Genomic DNA, 21,966 nt, shown 5'->3' on the forward strand with positions numbered 1-21,966 from the left:
TGCATTGCAATCAGACACTGTAATAAATTCTAGATATGTCATTTCAGAAATTTTAACCAAATGATGAAAATTTCAATGACATGAAAATAAAATCATGCCCAAGTCCAGTTGCAGTTACTGCGTTTTCTGATTAAAAAAAAAAAAAAAATCCTTTAAGATGGCATCTGCAAGGACTTTCATTATTTTATGATTAGAATTGTATCTCCATTGCCTAGAGATTAGATCCTGTCTTTTCCAGCATGAGCTCCCTGCTGCCTCCTCATTCTGATGCCTATTTTGATGCATTGAGTTGATTACCTCTTGGAGGACTATCTGCCTGGGCCCTTCAATTCGCCACTAAACCCTGGAGACCCAAGATTGCATTGGTTACATCAGAGCTCACCAAACACCTGCCCTGGACGTGATACAGAGATGGTTCTAACATCCAGACACTGATTCTTCCAGACTCTTCACCACATTCAGAACCAACCCCTGAGTTCCCATCATGTTTTTTAGCATAAGGTGGAAGTGAGATAATTAGAGATTTAATAGGGTGTTACATTTCATTGTTTTTTCTATTTCCATCGTGATGTTTCACATCAGGTTAGAAAAGGTTACCCTTGTCACAGTCTTTATAAGTAACCAGTAAACAAATAAACAAAATAAAAAAGAAGGAGCCTTAAATCATTAGTATTAGCCTGTTTTGGGGTATTTTTTTAGTTAGAGCTAAATTAATTCAGTCTTTTTGTTCAATCCTTTTGTCTTGCAGATAGAGCAACATCTGGGTCTTCAGAGGACCAGGACCTCCCGGTTTCTAAACCAAATGTCAGTTTTGATATAGGTCAAAAGACAGTTGGCAACAGGGAGGGAGAAACTAACAGAGGGAAGAGGTGGGAGGGAATGACGCCCACCTATGGATCCATAAGCAAAACACACAATTTTCCCCTGCTGGTTTTTTAATCTGGTACGTCATACCTGACGTGAACTACTGTCACACCGCAATACAATCGGTGTTTTCTGAATTAAAACACACTAAAAGACAACCATTTACCCCCACCACACTGGCAGATTGATTCAGAGAGCTTTGAATGTTGACAGTATCCCTTTCGTTATATAACTTTTGTTATAGCTGAAAAGCCTAAAAATCTAACGTTGGGAATGACCTTTCCTATTGAAAATTTCCCTGGCATGTGGCAACATTACCAAGTCAAGCAGTCCTCACATTGTAGTTCAGCGTGACAGGGAACAAAAGAAGCAGAGCTGAACATATATTTGTTCCTGCAAAGATGCCCTTAAATGTGGCTACAATTTATTAAGTAATAAAGTTGCAGAGGGCTCAGCTATTAAAAAAAAAAAAAAAAAAGTCATAACAAAACCAAGCTTTGTTGATTGGGAAGGCAAAGTTCCATCGTGACTCAAAGACCAGCTACCTGTGGGGAGTCAACTACATAATAAAATAATGCTTAAAATAGTAAAGCTATCCTTGCATGTCATGCTAGCATCAGTCTAGAGCAGCAATTTTAAAGGGAGCAATCTTCTGTCTGGCCGCTTATCTCTGGTAGGATTAATGCTCAAAACACAATGTTATTGTTCTGTCTACGTCTGGCACCAGTTGTGTCGTTTTTGATCATTTTAACACAGAAACAGGCTCATCAAAGTCGACCTTTCTATTGACGTAATGGCAGCCACAGCTCGTGGCAAGAAGGGTCCAGTGGGATAAATGGTCTACAAACTTCAAGGGCCGACTTTCAAACTTTTTTGCACTTCTAGTCAATTTTTAAGGCTTTGTCATCCCAAGAGAGTGGGCTGCATTTTCCAGAAAGTTTAATGCCATTTGGATATTAAAGATGAAAAATAAATACTGCAATAAGACTCCTAGATCTAGATAAGCTGTCAACTTCCCTTCCTATGCCTTCTTTAACTAGCCTAGAAGGATCAAACTTAAAAATAAAAATCCCAATGCTCTCAGGCTACATGGGTACAACTGGTTACTTCTACCAGAGAAGGTGAGGGAGGTTAAATGTTCACGCCATTCATTCTTGATACAGTTGCCAAACTTAGGAAATAAAAACATATCATGTCCTGTTAAATGTGAATTTCAGATAAACAGGAAATAATTTTGTAGTATAAGTATGTCTCATGTAGATATTTGCCTATACCTTATACTACAACAATATTCTTTGTTTATCTGAAATTCTAATTTAACTGGGCATCCCATCTTTTATCGGGCAATTACATCTCTTGCAAAACATGGAGCTTAAAATTGCAGGCTTGAGGTTCATATGTTATGTCTCAGTCCTGAAGTGATAGTTAACCGTGTTGATAGAGTTTAGATTGGTGATTCTTAGTTACCCGAAATGTCAGTTCATTATGTTTCTGCTTCCCAAACAGCTTCGCTTCCAAACTCCAAAACAGGCTAAGTCCTTGCTAAGCTGTTTTCTTTGCCTAAAGAACACTCTGCTCTTGGATAAATATCACCAAGTACATGAGGATGTGAATTTGCATATCTGTGTGTATGCAGAAACCCAGCTCCCATATCTGACAAGATCCAAACTGTCAAACCCACTTTCTACAGAAGCATTATTTTGGGATCAAATTTTTAAAATACCTGTTAATTACAGGCTCACTGGTTTAGCTAGCATAACCCACAATCACTACAATCTTCTGGCAAGAGTCAGACAACAGTTATTCTTAATAAAATAAAATTAAAGAACTCTATAGTTTCATTTGGCAATAGAGAAGAAATCAATAACTCACCCTACTTCTTTTTTCCTGATAATAGTGAAGCAGGTGTTTAACTGAAGGGATGCTTATATAAAACTCCAATTCCTGTTCAAAACAATAATACAATGGCATATATATCCTTTGTGATACTTAATTAATGTTCTTAATTAGCCTAATTAATGTTCTCTTTCTTCTTCCAGTCCTTGACATGAATAATATTAATATTATAGTATTGTGAAGGACGAGAAGAGAAAAAGGCCAATTAAGTTCTTGCTTTAGGTTCTATGCCAGTTTGAGTAGGAGATACAGAAGTCATGAATGTTGTTGGCCAGTATTGCATTCTTCCATTTAGGGCACGTTGTAAGATTATTCTTCCTGGTCCCTGGTGTTATAGGGTTGTGGTTATGGGGGAAGCACATGACCAGCTCTGTCCAGGGAGTAGAGAATGAAAATACTGCATGTTGCTTCAGGCCTGGAACTTCTAATGATTAGTGCAGAACTCTCCAGAGCTCTCTTTTCTCTTCAAATCAGAAACCAGCAACATTCAAGACTGTGACTGCTAGGTTAGCCTGGGTCCTTAAGTGACCACCACGAACCAACGCTTTCGTGATCAATAATGGATATGTAACGTGTACAACAAATGTGCTTTTGTTGGTTTAAACCACCCAGGTTGGGGTTTATTGTTATTGCAGCAGAGCCCAGCCTGGCCTAACTCAGGAGACGTGCAGATATTAAGGTTTTAGTGTATACCCAGAGAAGTGAGTCTATAAAACATTCTATGCACTATTTTCAGTCCTCTGAAACTCGCTGAATGTTTAAGGTTATCTCATTATCACTTTTAATTCTCAACAGACTCTGAAGGTAGATATAAATTACATCCACTTTATAGATAGGAAAACTTATAGTTAAAGAACTGGGGAGCAGTTTGCTGAAAGTCACAAAGTGGCCGAGAAGGAATTTGAACCTATCTTTCTGGACCTACAGACCATGCTCTTCATCACCTCACTATACCACCATTCAACTATTTAGCTCTGGGATTTATTAAAGGAAACCTCTCCATAGTAGAGGGTGCATGTCTTGGAACCCAATAGAGCAGAAGCAGGTGCTAATAGGGGCAAAGGCGTCCCATGGATGTTACTAAGTCCCATGAGTTAGGGCTGCATTTATATGGCTATATAATGTCAGAAACTATCTGTGGAACTATGTAGGGGAAATTGGAAATTCTTTAAATGAGAATTTATTTATGGAGAAGACACAGAGGAAGAGGAAAAGCAAGACAATTTTAAGAGCCATCCTATGTGGAAGCCATCTGCATCTCTGTTAAATATCCCAGGCAGCATGCAAGGAGAGCTCTGTCCTTGTAACTCTCCACTGATTGTCAAAAGCACGAATACCATCGATATGTTCTTGTTCATGTTTTATAGAGAATTCTTCTGTAACTGCCATTATCGGTGAAATATCAATTAGATAATATGGCTCCAAGCAGCACATTGCCAAAGTTTCAAATGTCTCATTGTTTGTAAACTTGTCTCCAACCAGTTAAGTTGTTTTGAACACAAACAACCTCAGAGTGAAAGTTTTTTTTTTTTAACTTTTGAGATTTAATTTCTAGGCAAATAAGTCACATCAGTTAATTTTAAGATTCCATCAGGTCAGTATTTAAGCTGAAAATATTTGTTTATCTCCAAAAAAAAATAATAAAGTGATATTACAGACATTTCAGGTTCCTTCTTAAAAATATCTTTCTTCATCAGGGTAATCACTTAAGATCAGGTTGTTTAATTCAAAGAGGAGTATCTGAATCTGATATACCATGAGAAACCAGTAAACCCAAATATTGACCCAGATAGCCTCACTTTGAAGGAGCTGAATTTCTCAGAGCTCTGTCCCCCTGAGTCCCAACCGTTTTACTCTCGGAGGAGTGTAGGGAACTTGAAAAACAAACTCAGAAGGCCACCTTTCTTCCTTATCAGAAACAAGTCTTCCAAAAAAGCCCATGCCTAAACAGGCATTGAAGTAAAACCTCTACACTGGAACTATAAAACCAGGCAAGAGAAATAACGCAACACAAACTAATGTGTCAAAACAATTATCTAACTGAAACCAATTGTTAGAATCACAGTGACTTCATGTTGTTGACACATGGCAAGAAGCAAGCCCTCACAGGCATATTCAGAACCTAAAAGTCTTCCTCTCACTGTAAACCAAGTGAAATTCTATTTGAAGTTCACTTTAGCTTTCCAGAGCTCTCAATTTCAAAGTCATTCAGCTGTAGTGATTTTCTTGTTTTCACCAGTTGTACTTGCTCAGTAGTTCAGTAATATATTAAGAAGAAAAATGTATATAAAGTAGGTTTATAATTGGGAACAAAATCTTAGCTCCTTTTTGGGGAAAATGTGACCTGGAATTAACTATTGTCTTTCTTCTAATTCAGAGTCTAACACAGTCAGAATAAAAATTATTCTTATACAAATTAGAACCTGCCAAAAACAGAAATATGGTAAACACTTCATAGTTAAGTTATTGTGCCTAAAAAGTGTTTAGGGGGTTTTTACTTCTGCAGAAAGATAAAAATGTAAATTTCACAACCAGACCTGGATTCCTTTCCAGCCTCCTAACACATCTATTAGAGCCAAATGGAAGAAACCTAATGCTGATGAACACCAGACCAAACAGCTGGTCTCCCCAAGGAAATGGATTAGCAGCCTCATCACAGAACACAGCTCACTGCAGAAAAGCTCTCTAGATAGCCTCCTACTTTTTGTTTCCTGCTAAAATAGCCACCAGAGGGGAGGACAGAAGGAAAAGTGCACAGCCTGATGCCAGATGCTAGGGAGTGAAGACGGTAAGACTTGATCTTACCAATGCTAATCCTAAACATCCTCTGGAGAGTTATGAGGCCCAATACAGGAGGCTGGTTCTGTTAGTCAAGTGAGTCATCCCCAAATCAGGTTGTTAGGGATTAATACTACAACAATACAGAATCACCTTTAATTTTCACAAAATATTACAACATATATCATCTCTTACCTTTTTTTGACCAGGATATGTTATTTTAATTAGTAGGGGAATGTCAATAAATAGGATTTTTAAATTAAATCGTAGGTTTATACATCATTTTTATTGTATAATCAGAAAAGTGTGAATACAATAAATTAATGTAAGACAAATAGTTCTGGGAAAAGGTAGAAACTGTCCCATGAACAAGAAAGACTAATGGTGGTCACATACAATAAACAGATAGAAACTATGTGTGCAGCGGGGAGTCTTACCGTCAATCAACCCCAAAGTTTTACGAGATGAAGAATCACCCACATATTCTAAAGGGGAGAGAGGAAACCTCCAGATCTAGCTGTTAATCATAATGAGATATGACAAGGCACACACACATTTTTTATTGAGACATAGTTGAATATAACATTATATTAGTTTCAGGTGTGCAACATAATGATTTGCTATGTGTATATATTGTGAATGATCACAATGAGTTTAGTTACCATCATCATTACACATAGTTACAAATTTTTTTCTCTTGTGATGAGAACTTTTAAGATCTACTCCCCGAGCAACTTTCAAATATACAATACAGTGTTTTTAACTATAGTCACCATGCTGTATATTACATCCCCGGGACTTACTTATTTTATACCTGGACGTTTGTACCTTTTTATCACCTTCATCCAATTTCACCCATCCCCCATATTTTGTGTATGTTTTCACAGAATATTGCAACATATGTTATCTATTGCATTCAGTCAGTTCTCTTCCCTAGAAAGAGTGTTTGCTGTACAATAAGACACTCCAGAAAGTAGCAAACTGTTTTTGGCTCTGCTTTGACAAGGAGTTTCTGCTTAGTATAAACTCACAAGTCTTGCTTTAACTTCAAGTTCATCATATAAATGAACGCTAGTATTAGCATCTATAAAACCTGACTCTTCAGGAGACAAGTCACTAAATGGTCCTTATCCAAACCATTCTTTTGCAAAGCCTAGACAAGGAAGCTAGGGACAAACAAGCACAAAAGAAAACCACAATTGTTTCTGGTTCAAATAAACATACTCCTTATTCCAAATCTCTTAATTTCTTTGAGGACATTCTTGCATTGCCTTCCTAGTTCCTGGACTTCTATGAGATCAGCAAATACACCAAAAGCCCTTCTCTTTTAAGTCATTCATAGTGGGTGCACAACTGCAATCAATCATCCAACATGCACACAAAAACTCAGATTCCGCTACTCTACTTATGGTTCCTTCCCAGAGACATGGTTAAGATCAAGATTTTTTTAAAAAAAGTTGCTTGAAGTAAGATTTGAATCTGACTCTCCAAAAGTGAAATTTCTGATATTCTGATTTTCGGGTGATCAGAAAAATAAGAATGATAGAAACTTAAACGGTTGCTATCTGGCCTCTTCTCACTTGCTCATACTCCCATTGCCAACCTAGTTAGGATCAGACTGAAGATCCATTCTGGGGTTCTGAACACAAACTCTGTGACAAGAGAAACCGGAAATGGCGATAGCTAAACTCTAATTAACAATGGTGCCCTTCAGCTTCCAAGAGGGTTGTTTTTAAGTTCATAAAGGTTGTGCCCATAGGTTTTTCACAGGTGCTTCTGGGGAATGGTAATCTAATAACAAACCAGTTAGAACTGTGTCTGGATGATGGCAAGAAGTATCAGGCAGGATTTGCATAAGATCAAGTTCCCCAGATAAATCCAGCTTCACAAATAGAACCACTTTCTTTACCACAGGGCATGGTAAACCTAGCTAATATGACATTTAGCCAGTGATCAAAACTCTGATGAAATAGTTCTATCAGCTTCACGATGTGTGTTCCAGTCCTTCTGGAGCTTTTCTTAATTACTGATATTATACAAAAACACTACAGCATTTTCAGTAATGGTTGGGATTATTATCTAAAATGTTGACTTGACCACAGTCTTGCTTCTTTCATTTGAATCTAGTATCATCCAGGCCCGTGGTTTTCAATCAGAGATGCACATCAGACTTACCTAGAGAATTTAATAAAAATGTCTAGGACCTCTACCAGACTTAAGGAATTTTTAACTTGATATTCTTGGCATATTCATTTAGGATTTTTATGTTCTATCTCGAGAGTTTTTTCATCTGTAAAAATTATATTTGTCCATTTTTGTAAAATCAGCAATACATTCCTGGACGTCTTTGAAAATAGGCTTATGTGTAACCCTTTGAGACTTTTTAATTTGAGGGGAATAATTTTATCATATTGTTTTGCTTTTCACATTATACATTATTCTTATTATGAACTCTCATCAGACTTCTTCACATTTGAAAAGTGTTAGTAGTAAATGAACCACAACCACTTTCCATTTCTGTCGTCTATACATGTGTGTTTTCCTCAGATGCCTGCCTGAAGTTTCTACGATCAGTTTCAGGCCAGAATTTGTGTCTTTAACAAAGACAAGAACTCTCAAGAGTTCCTTGGTAAAATGCCAGGTACATTAAATAACTGATATTTCAAAGAAGAGATTCGGGGCATAGGTGTCTGATGATACCAACGGGCTGAGAATTGACAGAATTTACAGAATTCTGAGAATTTACCGAATTTTAGCCCAGAACCAGACGGCTTCATGCTACTGCTAACCCAAGATCAAGTGGAACAAGAATGAATTACATAGCCCTGGATGGACTCATAAGGGAAATTTTACTGTGGTTATTTGTTGGAAATGTTGTTTTAATCCTCGAATTCATGACTGGATTTATAAGAAAGTTCTTTCTCTTTCTACTTCAATTTTCTGTAACCCTCACAATTTCGTAGATTCTTGTATTAACTATATTTTATTATTTTCTCCATTTTTAATGCTTTGGCATCTGGAGCCTCCCTGACTGACTGGGGAGAGACTGCCTCTCTCAGGGCTACCCAATTCTTACTGATAGGAAACATAACAGATGACTTGCCCAGGAGCCTGCCTTTCATATGCAAAGGAACCACCCAGTGCCATACTCAGAACCACCTTCTTTATATGATTTATACACTCCAGAGGCAATATTTCTCAGCCCTACTCGTCCCAGAGCCAGGTACCAGACTAGAGACAACCCCATACCTTCGAGTCCACTGAAATTATTCAAACTAGCCAATCCTAAGGCTACTTAGCCTGTTTGCCTTGCCCGTGGAAACCACAACTACCGCCTCTGTTCTTGCTTTCCCCTCCCCTCTTCTGTCTCCTGGCTAACCCTGGTATTCCCTGTGTGACCCTGCATGGCACGGCGTGCAGGAATCTTTTCCAATGGCAGTCATGTGCTCATCTGTCAGCCTCACTACACCTGAATAATAATAATAAAACCTACATTTCAAAACCATTCTCTTTATGCAAACAAACATGAACATTTTAAAAAGGATATCTGTGTCTCACAGACCCCCAGAGTTCAAAAACTCATACCAAGTGTCCTTGCTTTTCATGGCAATAGGGTTGTTTGCATATATTCAATAATCTATAATCTGTAAGGAAAAAATATAAGAGACTTTGAGATTTAGTGGATGTCTTGGCTAGCTCATCCACCTGGATAACCTCTGCTTTTGTTTGTCTATAACTAGGCTTTTTTACAAGGCTATACTGTAGAAACTGATGGGAGTGTAAATAATTCCTCTCCACAGAAATGCAAATTGTGTCCAAGGGAAACTAACTGATTATCACCCTATGGATATTCCAAGTTTTGCCAATTTTGTGTCCATTTGTAAATTTATTTCAGCGTTCCTTGTCAAACCATAAATGCATGATACTTTGCATCTCTTTCGAACTGGTTGTAATATCTTATTTATTCCCTCATTAATTAATGATTTAAATAAAATCAATTATGTCTTTATTTCATATCTCATATCTGTATGAGAGTCATGAATATATCCTCTTTTAAAATATAATGTTTCACAACTGAATAAAGATATGCTTACATTTTACCCCTAAAAATGATACCAATCATGTGTGTATATATATATATATATATATATATATATATATATATATATATATATATCTTTGCAGTTTTGAGCCATTTAACAAATAATACTGAGTGACTCCTGAGTGCTAGAGCTCCAAAGATACACAAGGACTGAATCACTGACCTCAAGGAACTTACATCCTAGTGAAGCTAACATTCACTCAAGCATTTATCCAGTATTAGAGACCAATATCACAAAGCTTTCATGAAGAGAAGAAAAATACACTTATAAAATTCTCTCAAAGTAATCCTGTTTAAATAATTACTGCTTAGCAACACAATGTATCACCAAAGGAAAAAAATTAATTCCTGGGGGAAATCATAGGTTTTACATAAAAATTAAAGTGTGATTCTATTTATCCAAAGAAACCCAAAACACTAATTTGAAAAGACATATGCACCCCTATGTTCACTGAAGAATTATTTACAATAGCCAAGATATGGAAGCAACCTAAGTGTCCATTGATAGATAAATTGATAAAGAAAATGTGATGCATATACACAATAGGATATTACTCAGCCTTAAAAAAGAACGAAATCTTGCCATTTATAACAACATGGATGGAACTAGAGGGTATTATGCTAAGTGAATAAGTCAGACAGAGAAAGAGAAATACCATACAACTTCACTTATATGTGGAATCCAGAAAACAAAATAAATGAACAAACAAACCAGAAACAAACTCACAGGTACAGAGAACATTTTGACGGTCGCTAGATGGGAGGGGTGTTGGGGAGAAAGGGTGAAAAAATAGGAAAGGATTAAGATGTGCAAATGGACAGTTATAAAAAAAAGTCATGGAGATGTAAAATACAGCACAGGGAACATAGTCAATAATATTATAGTAACTATGTTACTGTACTGGGTACTAGGCTTGTTGTGGTGATCACTTTCTAAGGTATATAAATGTCTAATCACTATGTCGTATACTCAAAACTCATATAATGTGGTATGTCAACTGTAATTGAAAATGTTTTAAATATATATTTTAAAAGAGTGCAACAAAGAAAAGATCTCCATAAATAATAATAATAAAAACCATTAAGGTGTGAATAGTATAAAGGGGTAGGTTAATCATTAGACTCACAGTTGGAAGATCTGGGTACCTCTTGACCTCTTTTTAGAAATACTGTGCTTTTATGGAAAAGACATTCTGCTCAAGTTCTTCTAAACTGATTATAGACATGTAATTCCCCTAATCCTTAGTTTTACCATTAGTACACAAAGATAATAATATTAATTCCATGGGATTGTGGTAAAACATGGTCCATGCCTGGAACACAGTAAATGCTCAAATAGTGTTAGCTGATTTTATTAATAATATTATTTATAGATGCTTAGTTCTTGGTCAGTACTCAACCAATGTTCATTATTCCTCCCCCAAGAAAAGAGGAAGAATGAAATATGTTTCAAATTTCTCCCAAATATGGAAGAACTAAAATAATATTATCAAAGTTCTCTTAGTCATTGGGGCGGGGGGTGGAAATCTCATTGTGGAGACAGAGATGTTAGGAATGAAATGGAAATTTTACCTGCAGTCCAGGATTCTAATGTTGTGTTATAAGTAAAGACTATACAACCGTATCTCTCTCCCGAAATCTTCCCTGTATAAGCAACAACAGGTGGGGAATTACGTGCCCCATCACCTTATTACAAGTGATGGCTGTGAAATTTCTGTGAAGCCAAACTACAGGATGACAAGAATGAGGGCCCTCCAGGAGAGGTGTCTGGTCATCCAAAGCCCACAATGTCACAGGTGACCCTCAGTAGGAGATTCAAGGTGGGAGCCTCCCTGGGATCAGTGAGACTCTGCAGGCAGCTTTTTGGGTACCTGTGTGTATCCTCCCCAGCACTACATTCCTAATCAAACAAGTGCAAGGGGTGTATTCAGCAACAGGCAGGGTCTCAAGTTGATCATAATTCAAATGCTATTTTACACTCACCCCTCTCTGCAACTCAACTCGATTTAAGATAATCACAACACAGCTTCATGAATGCAAAAGGCATTTTCCTCTCACCACAAAATTCACTGACCAAATGAAAGATCATAATGCCAAGAAAGAAATGAGATAAAAATCACAAGGCAAATAAGAAACCACAAGGTCAAATAAACTGTCAAGCCAAAGTCATTCAACAGGAAGGTCACCTGGTGCCCACTTGCTAATAGGACCGGACTTAAAGTTATTATATCATTAACCTGTTGCACTTCGAGCCTCCCACATTGCCTTTAAGGTTAACAGTTAAGTGTTAACAAAAAAGCACAGTCAACATTAATGGAGCATCTATGCTCCAAGCACTGTGTTAAACGCATGACAAGTATAATCTCGTTAGTGTAACCACTGACCTCCCAGCAAGATTAAAGTGGATTATATTCATGTAATCTCTTTTAAAAGCATCATAAATTATTTGAGGGGTTTTTAAGATTTTTGAAAAACCGCATTCTTTGTCATATCCATCTACAACTAGAAAAAGTGGGGGGGAAAATGACTGAAATAGAAATGTATTACCCAAATCAAGTCGGAAAGCTGCGTCATTCATATCAAAAACTAGATAGTACACACACACACACACACACACAGAGGCAGAGACACACTTGAGTGTTTATTCAAGGCTGCTAAACTGTAGCCTCAGAGAATAGCTCCAGGCAAACCTGCGACTTTTGATTTGCTGAGAAGAATCTCCAACTTTGGGGCCAGAAATGCATGCCCTGGATAAATTAGACAATAAGAGATCCTCCTCCACCCTCACCCACAAAGAGTGAGGAAGCTTCTCTAAATCAATGTCAAGGTATAGTATTTAACAATATCACTTTGAATAGGTACTAAGTTATTAGCCTGCCCAGAGCACTGCACTGTCAACAAACAAGAGCACCCACGCGTTGCAGGCCGGAGGTACAACACGCAATGACAAGTCAGGCGAATCGCCGCCTGCAGAATAACCCACTCAAACCGTCTGCCAGAACCGTGCCCTCGCCTGAGAAGCACTCATCTTGGCAGAGGCCTGAGGAGCGGACCCACTACCTGGCTGTCTCCGTGACTCCTCCCGTTCTCCGCTTTGAAGATGGTCTTGGGCTTCCTGGACTTGAAGTTGCCCATGGTTGGCCGCAGCACGCAGTCCACCAGCACTGTCTGCTCTACATGCTGCGGCTCGCGGGAGGGCGCGGGCTCCTCTACGAGAGCCCCGGCGTCGGGGTAATTTTCTTTATTGTCTTCATCTCTAAAACAGGAAAGACTCAATTTAGAAAGCACCTCAAGAAGTAATGCACTGCTGCAGGAAAGAGGGGATGGCGATACCCACTGCTGCTCTATTGATACGGAGCCTAGCAACCTTGTTAGTTTCCACTCACAGGGTTTCACAGGAACAAGAACGTTAAAAATGTGAATTTCCCTCTTTGGACGACTCCACATTCCCTTCCAGTCTTTGCTAACAAACCGGACTTTTGTAGTTGTAACTTTGCACATACTATCATGTTTGTTCTCAATTTTTCACTTCAAGATGCTATCACACACACGTTTTTCTCTCACTATAATAACGTGAAATACTCAGGTTAGATACTGTCATCCCAACTTTATAGATTAAGACTCTAAAACCCAGAGATTAAATAAAGTGCCTAATAGAAGGGCTAATTCACCCAGACCTGGAGTGACCAGATATGTCTCCAGGCTCTCATGCATGTGTCCTTGGTTTAGGTATGATGCTTTCCCCTCACTGACAAGTCTGTAATCATCTCCCTATAACTTTCAGAAACAGTTAGTTTAATGGGGTCTATTTTAATAGGATGCATGCTACCAGATAAAATATAACACAAGGGTCAAATTTTATCCAATCAAGCCATCTCAAGCCAACAACATTCTCAATGCAAAGTCAGAGATCCCATCGTCTGGGTTCTATCTGTGTGGAATTGCCGAAGATCAGATGGGCTTCATACATCCATGCTGGGATGGCACTTTTAATTTTCACTCACCAATCAAATTCAATACAATATTGCCCCCACTGTTTCAGTTTCCTCAAAAATGGTGACCTAATAACACTCTTATTTGAAGTCAGTTATCCCTGTTAAATCCAGCTGCGTTTTACTTTCTTATGTTGCTAACAATCCAGCACACACCACGGACATAACCAAACGGGGCATTCTCTATATACAATCAAAACCATCATCCTTAACCCACTGGCAACCATCTGGTACTAGATTAGGAGTGGCCACTTCCCCCAGATGGTGTTTTTCCCTCCTGCTCCCTGACCAAAAATACCTATAAAAGAGATTTTGGCAATGTTAGCTAGGAAGCAATTCCTCATGACTCAAGGACACATAAAACCAAGAGACAAGAACAGAAAAGGAAGGATTTCCACCCCACTGCTCAAAATGTCTTCCGCCCCCTTCCCCAAAAAAGAGGTTAAATTCACTAAACTGATATTGGGAGGATGAGCTCCAGTTAGTCTTTAGGAAAAAATCAAAGCAAACGTCAGGATTGGAGGTCTGGAACACGATCAGGTGCAGGTGGGCAAGGTGTGGAAATATAAGTATGTGAGCAGTGAAACCTAAGCCTCAGGACAAACTTAGTGCTATCTGGTTAAGGAGAACCCAACAAGTGAAATAATTTTTCAATGTTAGTACCTGGGGAAAAAGATCAATGCCAGTGACACTGGTTAGTATTATCCCTTAAGAGCACTCATAAATAAAGAAAAAAAAGAAAGAAAGAAAGAATATCTAAGTCACTAATGGGTTTGGAAACCAGTATCAAACCATGAGTTGGAACTACACTAGTTCATTTGAAATGCTTTTCTGAGGGAGAGCAGAATACATGATCCTATAATACACCACTTTGGCATATGGATTATTTCAAACTAAAGATAATCAAGGCCCAACAGACTCAAGAAGAGCATTATACCCCCCCTTTGTCTTTCTCTACTTCATATCTTGACTGGTTTATGCCTAAAATAATTTATATAGGGGGCCTGTACCAGGAGAGAGCTAATACCAAAGATGACTTTTTATATCAGAAAGACTTATCTGCATGGCCTGGCAAATATTTGTTCACTAAACAGCTGCTCTTGTCATCTTCCTGGGACTTGTCTGCCTCCCCATTAAGAGCCCAGAACCCTACCCTTTCTTTTTAGCTCAGAATAGCATATATGCCTCCATTACCTGACTGCTGAAGAGTCTTCTATCTTTGAGGCTCCCATATATACATAATTAAATTTGATATTCTCCTGTTAATCTATCTTATGGCACTTTAATTATTAGACCAGCCAAAGAACCCAGAAAGGAAGAAGAAAAAAGTTTTTCTCCCCTACATCTCACTAGAAACAAATAATACTCATCCACATACTCTGTGTTCTTAGGTGAGAAACAAAAGGAAGAACAGCTGACTTTATAATAACCTAAATGTTTCTCGTTCAAGGAAGATTATAGAACACTCAAGAATAAGAAAAAAGAGTGATTTTTCAAATCTAAAATGACTCTTTTGATAGATTCATTCCTCACATAATACCTGAACTTTGTTTTTATACCATATTTTCAAGGTGCCCAAAATTTATTCATGTCATCTCATTTACCTCCTTGACTTGAAAAGCGAAGAAGGTGATTGGGGGGGAGCAAAAAATATCTTTCTCTCATTAGACAAATATAAAACCTAAATACAAAAGTCATCTTTAGAAATAGATTTCTATTACTGGTCCCTCAGAATTCACAAAACAGAACAGGTTATGTAATTTATGCCACTGCTTATCGGGATCAATTATAACTGAGAATGAGCACGGTGTTCTGAAAAGAACAACAGTCTGAAAGATCCTCCCACTTATTAGTTGTGTAGCCTGGACCACACCACTTCACTTCTTTGACCCTCGGCCATAAGAAGGACGTTATCTCCACCTTTCAGAGATAATATTCGGTTGGTGCAAAAGTAATTGCGGTTTAAAAGATTACAAATAATTGCAAAAACTGCAACTATTTTTGCACCAACCAAATAAATACAGTCTCTGTAAAAAGCCTACCCTAGAAAGCTGGCTCCAGGCCACAGCCCGATATTTGACTCTCACAGGGACTTAGGCAAGTGGTTATTTGCAAAGAAAAAACTGAGGGTTCTTTTTAGTCCTCCCTTTCCTCCAGGATACAAACCAAACTTCTTAGCAAAGATACACAAACCCTCTGAAATTGGGCCTTTGTTTATTTCTGGAGCTTCCTTTCTTACCACTCCCGGCCTCGTCACTCCCACCTAGCTCTCAGGATTCCTGCCATCCTGAACTGCTTACTGTTCCTTCAACTTGAACAATTTCTCTACCCTCTGTCGGCTTTCTAGTAAGTTTCTCCCTCTGCTTAGTGGCATCATCTTTTTCTGGGCCTTATAGCCTACTAAAAAAAAAAAAAAATGTCATGCGCCATGTGTAATTTTCTCCAGGATTCCATCCCAGAAACCTCTCTGGGCTATTCAGTCTTTCTAAGTGAACCCTCTGTTTACCTCCAGTAAAATAGCACTTAGTGCACTGTGCTATCATCATCTATATTCTGGTCTACCTCCCCCAGTGGACTGAATTCTTGGGAGCAGGGATTGCTTTGTCTTTCTCTCTTCCATATCTTGACTGGTTTCTGGCACACAAAATAGGCCTTCAACCAATGTCTATTATCCAACAAGAGGACTTCTGAGTCAAACAGACCTGAGTCCCAATTCTGCCTCATAGTGGCTGCGTTATACTGAACAAATTATAATCCCTCTGAGCCTCAGTTTCTCCATCTATAGGACGAGGAGGGAAACATCAGTCTCCTTTCAGTTGTTTAGATTATACAATAATCTATGTACGAGAAAGTGCTCAAAACAAAGCAAACGTGGAAGAAATGGTTAACCGTGAAGGTTTTCCATCGTACCATGAACTCCTTCATGACAGACCGTACTTCAGGTACTCAATGACATGTTTGGTAAATAAATATTGAACCTCTTCCTTAGGATTTATGATGAGAACATTGAGATAGGCATATCAATGTTTAATTCAACAGGTATTTATCGAGCCTTCCCCATATAAAAGACACTGTCCTGAATGCTAGGAGTGGGTATCCAAAAGTGGATAAGACAAAACTTCCTTCAAAAGCCGATCATCTATTAGAAGAAGTAAGACATGGAACAAATTATTAGAATTCAAAGAAGAGACTAAAGACACCAAATCCAGATGGTTCCTGCCCTTCATAATTAAGACCCAAGCAATGGTGGGACATACCTGAGACTGGAGCAATCAGTCTGGTCGTCATGTAGAGAGACTGTGTCTTCCTCACACCTGGGGAAAAGAAACAAAACCACATCAGATCCAACTGTCTGCTGCAGTAGAAGCAGCAATAGTCTAGGACTGTGTTAAGATTCCCACAGTAAACTAAAAAGAGAATAATTTTCACTGCTCCCCTAAACCAGCTCTGATTCCCAACCTGTCTACCAGTCATGATATGTCTATCTCTTGTTATATCAATGTTGTTGTTTCATGTGAGTTTAAAAGCTCAGAACCAGAGGTAAGCTCCTTTTTTCCCACTGCTCTGCCTCAACTAAGCTAACAACATTTTAGCAAAGAGCTAATTATTCACAGCAGGTGAAGGAACACCTGACACCAAGATTGGGGGCTCAAAAGAGACTCCACCTTGGCATTTCCTCTGCCCCAGGCAGTCCCAAACCACACTACATTCCGTTTGGCATACTCCATTGTCCTCTAGATTTTCTTGACCATCTCCCTTTTTATAAAACTTCTTGAATAACCGTGTGAAAATTTCTTGGCTCTTCCATAATGAAAAATCTACCGTGCTCCACACTGCCTAAGGGAATCTACAGTAGAACTATTCCCTCACTCTAGTGTAGAAGGGAACCTTTTGTTTCTATTCTCAGCCATTCCCACCCCACCTGACTCCACCACACTCCAGTCTGAAATGCTTTTTTCATCTTTAACTCCTACTCATCCGTCGCTGCCCAGGTCAAGTCTCACAAGCTCCGTGAAACTTGCCAGCCAAATTCACCCACGTGCCGCGTTCCTACTTTAACCTTAATACATAAATGTTTACTTTTCATTCTGAGGTTTTGGTAACCAATTACACCTTGCCTCACACTGCTATGTCAGTCCTTTGTACCTCTCAGATTTTTCCAATTATTTGTTAATTCCATGAAAAGAAATAACCATAATTTCTTTCTCTAGGTACACTACCATGGTGCTGACAGTGCTACCCCGGAGTATACACTCAATAAATACTTTAATTGAGTCATTGAGTCTGGCCCTCAGCAAGTCTGGTCCCTGAAATAATTTAATAAGCATTTATTGAGCATTTATTGCTTTCCAGGTACTGCGTTAGGCATCCAAGCGGTGCTTCTCAAACTCTTTGGGATTCAGGACTGACCAGTTTATTTTCTATTTCCAACCCACTGTGGTTAGTTTTGTAAAAATGTTACAGGAATGTCAAATTCCAATAAATGTTATTAAATGCTTACTTCTTATCTCTATAGTTTTCTTGTCTCAGAGAAGTTATAAACAATTTGGGGAGCTACATTTTGAGTAGCAGTACTTTGAAAGCACACAAAATTGAAAAAGCCCTGGACCCTGCTTGCTTGAGAGATTCACAACGTAATGAGTAGGTAAAAATAAATAAATATCTGCATACATAAATAGAACCATAATGTAGTATTTATACTATACAAAATATTTAACATTTTTTAAATATTCCTTACCCACAATGGTGTATAATTTATCTACAGAACAAATCAATGAAAGCTTCCTCCTCTTCCATTATTATCACTTTTAAATTATGGTTTTGTACGAACTTAAACAAAGGCCACCTACAGACTCTAGACCTCTCTATTGTGTTTCCCTGAAAATAAGTGCTAGCCGGACCATCGTCTCTAATGCATCTTTTGGAGCAAAAATTAATATAAGACCGGGTCTTATAAGATATAAGACCCGGCATTATACTACATTATGTTATATTATATTTATTATATTATATTATATAAGACCCAGTCTTATATTCAAATAAGACCCAGTCTTATATGAATTTTTGCTCCAAAAGACGCATTAGAGCTGATAGTCTGGCTAGGTCTTATTTTCGGGGAACCACAGTACCTGCTGAAATAATTTGTTCCCACTGGACAGTTTAAAAAAAAAAATCACTTGACTTAACAAAATGCTCTTCTTAACAAAATCAACTAAACTTTCTTGCTTTCTCATATTTTTGACTGCCAGTAACCCACTCTGCCCATCTCATGGAAAACAAGTTAAATTCACAAATATCGTGCTGTTCTCATTTAAAGGCCTTCACTTAAGAGATCATCTGAGCTTTGTGACGTGCATAAAAATGTTTCCCAATAAAAGTAACCTAGATAAATAAAAAAATCAATGTACCAAAATTTAGAACTGTTGCTTTCACAGAATTAGGGTTCAACCAGAGGTTCAACTCTAGAGCTCAACAATACCTATTGTTTGGGAATTTGGCAAGAACTTATTTTTCACCCCTTCATTTGATGTATTAACCTTTCTTCTCAAAGTACAGTTAGTTAAAAATGGAAACTCAGTACCAGAACATACAAAGTTGCAGATGCTTTCTGAAGTACGAGACTGGACCTAATTAGCTGATCCAGTTTTAAGGCCTACTGAATAACTCCAGTTGCCACTCAAGGAAACCCAATTATCCTAGCTCACAGATACAACAATGAAATAGATCTCCCTATGGCGTACATGGCACATGTATACACGCTCTTTCAATTCAGTAGGGTTTCCATTTGCTCTGCTGAAGACCATCAAGTTCTACTCAATTAACATCTCCTTTCTGACTGCTCTACCGATTCCTTGCCCACCAGCCCTGCAAATGTACAATACTGGCTCAATTATAAAACCACAGTGGGAACCCATATCTAAATATCCCCACTCCTGGAATACAATCAGTTCAAATCAAGTGTCCAGCTGGTTTTGGGCATGGCATCCTCTTCCACATTAAAGCTCATTACAGGGATGTAAAGACCAATCTCTTTAATGATCTCTTTCTTAAATATTCAAAGCTGGGCATCTTCCAGTGCAATGTTTTTCAAACTGTTAAGTTGTGACCTACTACTGGGTCTTGAAACTACATAGCAGCTACCAATATTTTGTTGTTATTGTTGTTAGAGAAACAGAATGGAAAATGTCCATATAGAAAGAGTTAAGTGTTATTCCATGAAACTTATTTAAATAAATCATGTATATATGTGTTTTTCTTACTGTTGTTCACAATAAAAACAAAACAAAAAATTTGAACAGCAATTCTATTAAATGACTTCCTTTGAGGTTCTCATCTACTAGATTCTAAGTCCCAGAGTTGTTCATTTGTGGTTGCCTAGATAATATGTAGATAATTTGTCCTTTCAATCATGTCATTGTGAAATGATCAGGGTTGCTACCTTTTTCTCTACTCAGACGTTTGCTCCCTCTGTTGACCACAAGCAAGAAAGAGTGTATGGTACTTCACAGCTCACCTTCCCTTCCACATTATCTCAATTAAGCCTGACAATGCTGTGAAGTAGGAATTACCTTTGCACAGGAGGCTAAGGAATGGCCCAGGATTCCAAGGGGTAAAGCAGTGAATCCTGTTTAGTTTCTGCTCCACCACACTAAGCCCACCAAAAAGTCTCTTCAGTCGACATTCCCAGAGTCTCACAAGAGAGGGAGAGTAACTTCTTTCTTAGAATAACCATGGTGAAAGAAGTGTCCATGGAAGGTTCTTTTGTTTGACTTGGGGTAAATGAAAAGAGAAGCCTCAGACTGGTTATTAGATCAAATGTAGTTGTGCCCAGATGGGGACTGTCATTCACCCTATAGTACCGTGTTCCCAGAAGGCAAAGTTGCAGAGGTACAGCCTGAAATCCTGGGGTATTTCTCAAAGTGTGTCCCCAGAACCACTTCCATTAGCACTACCTGGAGTACCTGATTGAAATAGCAGGCCCCACTAGATCAACTCTTTGAGGGTGGGGACCAGGAATGTGAATTTTTAAACTCTACTGCCCTTCCCCCGCACATAACTAGTATGCTTCTAAAATGTTTAACACTGACATAAAGGTTTACAAAACCCAGACCAGCGCTGGGCTAACTGTAACACCATCACCCATTCTACTTTGGGATAAAGCCTGGAAACTGGCTTTTTCCCAAGCCCCGATCCTCTTCCCTAGTTGATATCAATGATCAGTTGGTTCAGAGAAGCATTGTTTCAGATGATAACTAATTCATTGATAACTAAACCAGAATTCATTGCTGGCCAGGCTTCATTTCAAATAGCAGGTTAGCCAGGACAACAAAGGAAATGACCGTGGAAGAATAATGGATGAAAGAGCACTGTAGATACAGAAAGGAAGTTCAAGGCCATTCTGATCTTGGAAGACTGGGGAGAAAAAGAAACTGAATTGGTCCAGAGATGCACAGAGAGTGCCAGGCCTGGGAAAAACCGAGAAGAGAATAAAATCTGTCCTTGAGTTTCCTCCCTTATGACTCTTGTAAGACCCCAGCTGGCCTAGTGGAACCCTATTAGGTTAGACGATCTGATAACATAATATATAGTATTAATTATTAATAATTAATGTATTAATGACAACTTGAATACACTCCCAGGTACCTCCTCTATGTATGTCACACCCCCACATTTACTGAGCACCTGCTATATCTGTGTATCAGGATAGTGCATGCTGGTCCTGCTGGCTTTGGGGTAATGCCCAGAGAACGAAGGAAAACAGTTCAGATTACTGAGGGGAGAGAAAAATGTTATATTAGACAATGACTAGTTTTAAATGACCCTAGTCTGTGTTGAGTTACACCTATGAATCTTTTGGTATGTTTTAGATATGCTCCTAAGAGTTTTTAGATTAGCCAGATGGTATTTTAATTGTCACTCAGTGCTTTTTAAAATATATCACTGTCACTTCTTTGAAAACGATAACAGAATCTTATGCCATCCCTTGGGGAGTGGCCAAAGACAAGGTACCAGACTTTCTCCAGGATTTAACTATAAAAGCTTTACCAAAAAAATTGTCCATATGACACCTGGAACTAAGTGTCTCCATTTTGAAGCTGTTAAGGCCTCTGGCTGACTCTAGCGATTTGGCTACACAGAGCTCAAGAGAAGCAGGCCCAGAAAGCACTTGGTGCTTGCTTGTAAGTGCAGCAAAGAGAGGAGAGTAATACCTGTGCACCTGAACCAGGAAGTCCCAGCCTCATCGTTGGCCCGCATCCTTTGGCAAGCATCTCTCCCCTCTCTCAGGATTTTAGAAAAAGCAAGGTTGCAGCACAATTAACAAGCAATCTCATT

The 21,966-nt window shown here is 38.5% G+C and overlaps 1 protein-coding gene across 4 annotated transcripts in view; it reads right to left on the reverse strand.

Annotated features, from left to right (window-relative positions):
- FAM13C (family with sequence similarity 13 member C) overlaps window positions 1-21,966 on the reverse strand; it is a 111,622-nt gene that overhangs the window by 87,898 nt on the left and 1,758 nt on the right. For all 4 annotated transcript variants that reach the window (XM_033131036.1, XM_033131039.1, XM_033131038.1 and 1 more), the window contains 2 exons: window positions 16,890-16,946; window positions 12,701-12,896 (listed from right to left, as the gene is read on the reverse strand). In XM_033131036.1, the coding sequence (XP_032986927.1) occupies window positions 12,701-12,896; window positions 16,890-16,946 (253 nt within the window). The remainder of the gene's footprint in view (window positions 1-12,700; window positions 12,897-16,889; window positions 16,947-21,966) is intronic.

Source organism: Rhinolophus ferrumequinum, chromosome 16 (genome assembly GCF_004115265.2).
Source record: "Rhinolophus ferrumequinum isolate MPI-CBG mRhiFer1 chromosome 16, mRhiFer1_v1.p, whole genome shotgun sequence".
Lineage (NCBI taxonomy): Eukaryota > Metazoa > Chordata > Mammalia > Chiroptera > Rhinolophidae > Rhinolophus > Rhinolophus ferrumequinum.